Source organism: Bactrocera latifrons, unplaced genomic scaffold, assembly GCF_001853355.1.
Source record: "Bactrocera latifrons isolate USDA-ARS-PBARC rearing strain unplaced genomic scaffold, ASM185335v1 scaffold_4, whole genome shotgun sequence".
Taxonomy (NCBI): Eukaryota; Metazoa; Arthropoda; class Insecta; order Diptera; family Tephritidae; genus Bactrocera; species Bactrocera latifrons.
This window is the reverse complement of record NW_017537045.1, coordinates 2,122,249-2,125,452: the sequence shown is the minus strand read 5'-3', so window position 1 is coordinate 2,125,452 and position 3,204 is coordinate 2,122,249. Positions and strand designations below refer to the sequence as shown.

At 31.5% G+C, this 3,204-nt stretch overlaps 1 protein-coding gene across 1 annotated transcript; it reads left to right on the top strand.

Moving 5' to 3' along the window:
• Positions 1-18: 18 nt before the first annotated feature.
• Positions 19-825, top strand: LOC108972473. The gene is made up of 2 exons (XM_018939076.1): positions 19-169; positions 305-825. Exons 1-2 carry the CDS (start codon positions 56-58, stop codon positions 503-505), a joined length of 315 nt encoding a protein of 104 aa, XP_018794621.1. The 5' UTR covers positions 19-55; the 3' UTR covers positions 506-825.
• The last annotated feature ends 2,379 nt before the right edge of the window (positions 826-3,204 follow it).

Sequence of the window (3,204 nt, the reverse complement as noted above, 5' to 3'; positions counted from 1 at the left end):
TATACATAAATTAAAAAAAAATTGCATAATACTTATATTATAAAAAGTTCTAAAAATGTTTACCTCGCAAGTCCGTTCTACACGCCGTCACTCTCGCTTTACCTTAGTACATATGCTGTTCTTACTGGCAATATGCACCTACTCCATAGCCAGTGTGCCAAGGTTCACGGTGAGTACTCGAAAGGTCGGGTTTTTATGGCGCGCAAAAATTAAAAAACAAAAAAAAAAAAAACGCAATAAATACGCACATAAGTATTTCATTATAAATGCGCATATTTAATTTAGTTATTTTTAACACAAACAGCACGCTATTGAATCACTTGAGGCAGAGTCATCGGTTGCCAGCAATTCGGCGGAGGATTTGGAGGAGAGTTTCGTTGCTGACACGCTGCTAGCGAAGGACACGGTATTGAAGAAGAATCCGGCGAATATCGGCAATAAATTGAAGGAGCTGTGGGAGCAAATACCTGAGCACACGTTGAATGCGGTGGACATAAAGAAGTGAAGGTGTTGTAAAGTACTAAGTGATAACTTCAGTTGGCTGGCTGTTATGTGAAAAGGGGTGGAAATGCGGTGAGGCGATTTATACACTCAAAAAATTATGCAAAATGCTGCCGTGTGCATATTAGTTAAATATTTATGAATAAAGTTTCAGAAAATTTGTCAGGCGTCGATCTATAAACTATAAATTAATGAGATTGAAAACCAAATATCGATAAATACCAACGAACTAAGTTACGAAAATTGATATTAAATGTTGACATGATTTATTTTTGATCACTTTTATATAGTGGAATATTTAAAAACTTCAAAATGTATTTTAAACTCAAATAATTAATATTTATTACATTACTAATATACCCATATTTTATATTTATTGTTAATAACTATGTATTTATAAATTAAAAATAAATTATACAATTAATATAAATTGTTTTTGTGTTCAACCACTAAGATTTTCAAACAGTTTGGTAGCGCCGTATTCGCACTGGTCAATTAGTTGGCGATAAAGGAATAAAGTTGAGTGACCTCTCTTGATATTTAACAGCTGAGGCTATAAGAGCCTAAATTGAACTCAATTTAACTTAAATTTAGTATTTCAAAGACGAGGCAATTAAGACGTAAGTCAGCTCAATTTATCATATGCGGTTAATAATTGATTGATAAGAAAATTAAGATGAAATTTGAACTAAATTTAACTAAATTCTAGTGTTTAGAAGCTGAGGCAATTAAGACGTAAATTGAACTAAATTTATCATATATATATGGTATATGATTAATAAAGCAATTATGTGTAAATTGTACTCAATTTAACTTAACATTTTGATGCTAATTAAACATTGTCCTTAATATTTAGTAGTGATCTCAATCTCTTATATAATTAGCAAACTAAATGTAAGCTCAATTCAATTTATCTTAAACAGTTAGTATACGAGCAATAGTTTGCGCACTTAAAACATAATTTGAACTCAATTTAGATAAAATCTATGATTTAGAAGCTGAGGCAATTAAGATGTTAATTCAGCTCAATTTAGCATACACTGTTAATATAATATTTGACAGCTGACATAATTAAGATGTCAATCGAGTTAAATTCAGCTTACGAAATTATTACTGAACAGCTTAGATAATTGTGTAAAAAATTTGCTCAGTTTAGATAAACAGTTGGAACAATTAGGGCAGAAATTCAACTAAATACAGCTTCAGAAATCAGATTTGTTGGCAATTAAGATTTAAATTGTACTTAACTCAGCACTGATAATTAGTATTTTTGGTAAAGACTAACGCGTATAGCTAACTCTGAAGAGAAAAATGTAAGGTTCTGACGAAAAATTAGCAGCTAATCAAACTTCTCACACCCTCAACTTAACTCAATTTAGCAACACTTCAAAATTCAGGAAGTTTTGTTTTTTCAATTTTTCGACGAAAGTAAAGAGATTTTTCTGTAATCGAATACATAGTTGAAACTTCGGTCTCCGCATTGCTGAAATTTAAAAAAATTATAATGTTTCGTTCAAATCGAAGCCTTCCATAATCTTAAAGTATTTGAGCTAACAAAACTTGCTGATGATTATTAGTAGAAAAGGAAACGAATAGATTCAAAGTTGGTACGCTGAAGTGAACTCGGAAAGAAATCGCCTTTTGGTTAATTTCTTTATTTTAGTAGTGATCGCTAGATACCAAACCAAATTTCTAGTTGGGTATTCCTTTACAGATATGATTAGATATATATTTGCGTGCACCTAAATCGTTTGTCGGACGCTCTTTGCAAAAGCTGTATGGAGGAAGGCGAGTTGGAGTCATCAGGGACAAGATCACCTCTATTGCCCCACTTTAACCAGACTGAAACTGAAATATCTAGATAGAAACACCTTTGAAAAGCTTGGCTGGCATTGCTATTAATTGCTTTAATAATTTGTGGTAAGCTTCCTTGATCTATATCTATCTATATGGAGATAAAGTTTAAGGAGTTTTTGGGAACACAAAAAGGTAAATCAGCTTGAATTTGTGAGGCTAATTTTTCACACGATTGCTCATTGTGCATATAATAACATATAGCAAAAAAATCGACTTTGAGCCTAAATGTAAGACAGTGAAACTTTTCCAAATGCACAAATCTCTTTTCAAGTGAGATCTATCGATTTTGGAGACTACGACCTAACTTATCCTAGATATAACTCAAAATAAGTTGAAGAAGTCGCTAAGGCGAGCCCTAGTCTGACTATATCTAAGTAACTTATTTCGCTGCTAAATCATATTAAAAGTCTGGTCAGCGAGCGAAAGAGAAATTGCAATTGGCTCTCTAATATTTGTATTAGGTTTATGACGAGGTATCTCAGATCACAATTTGAGTCAAAAGAATTCATGCATTTATGTATACATATATCATGCTGTATAAGTAAGTTATGTAAGTTTCGAAAACTGATAAAAAGTCATTAACCTTTGTAGATATAAGTTTTATACGATTTAAATTTCTTTTTGTTATGTTACCTAATTACTTTTTCCATATTTATTTATAGGGCTATTCATTTAGATATTGGACAATCATATTATTATTAAAATCATTCAAATATTCATCAAGCTCTATATAAGAGGTAAGTTAGAGCAATGTGACTTGAAGTGAATTTTACGGTTAATAGATAATGGCGATGAAGTCGATATTCACGTCGAATGTTTAAACGCGGATAAAATTATATAAGGTGC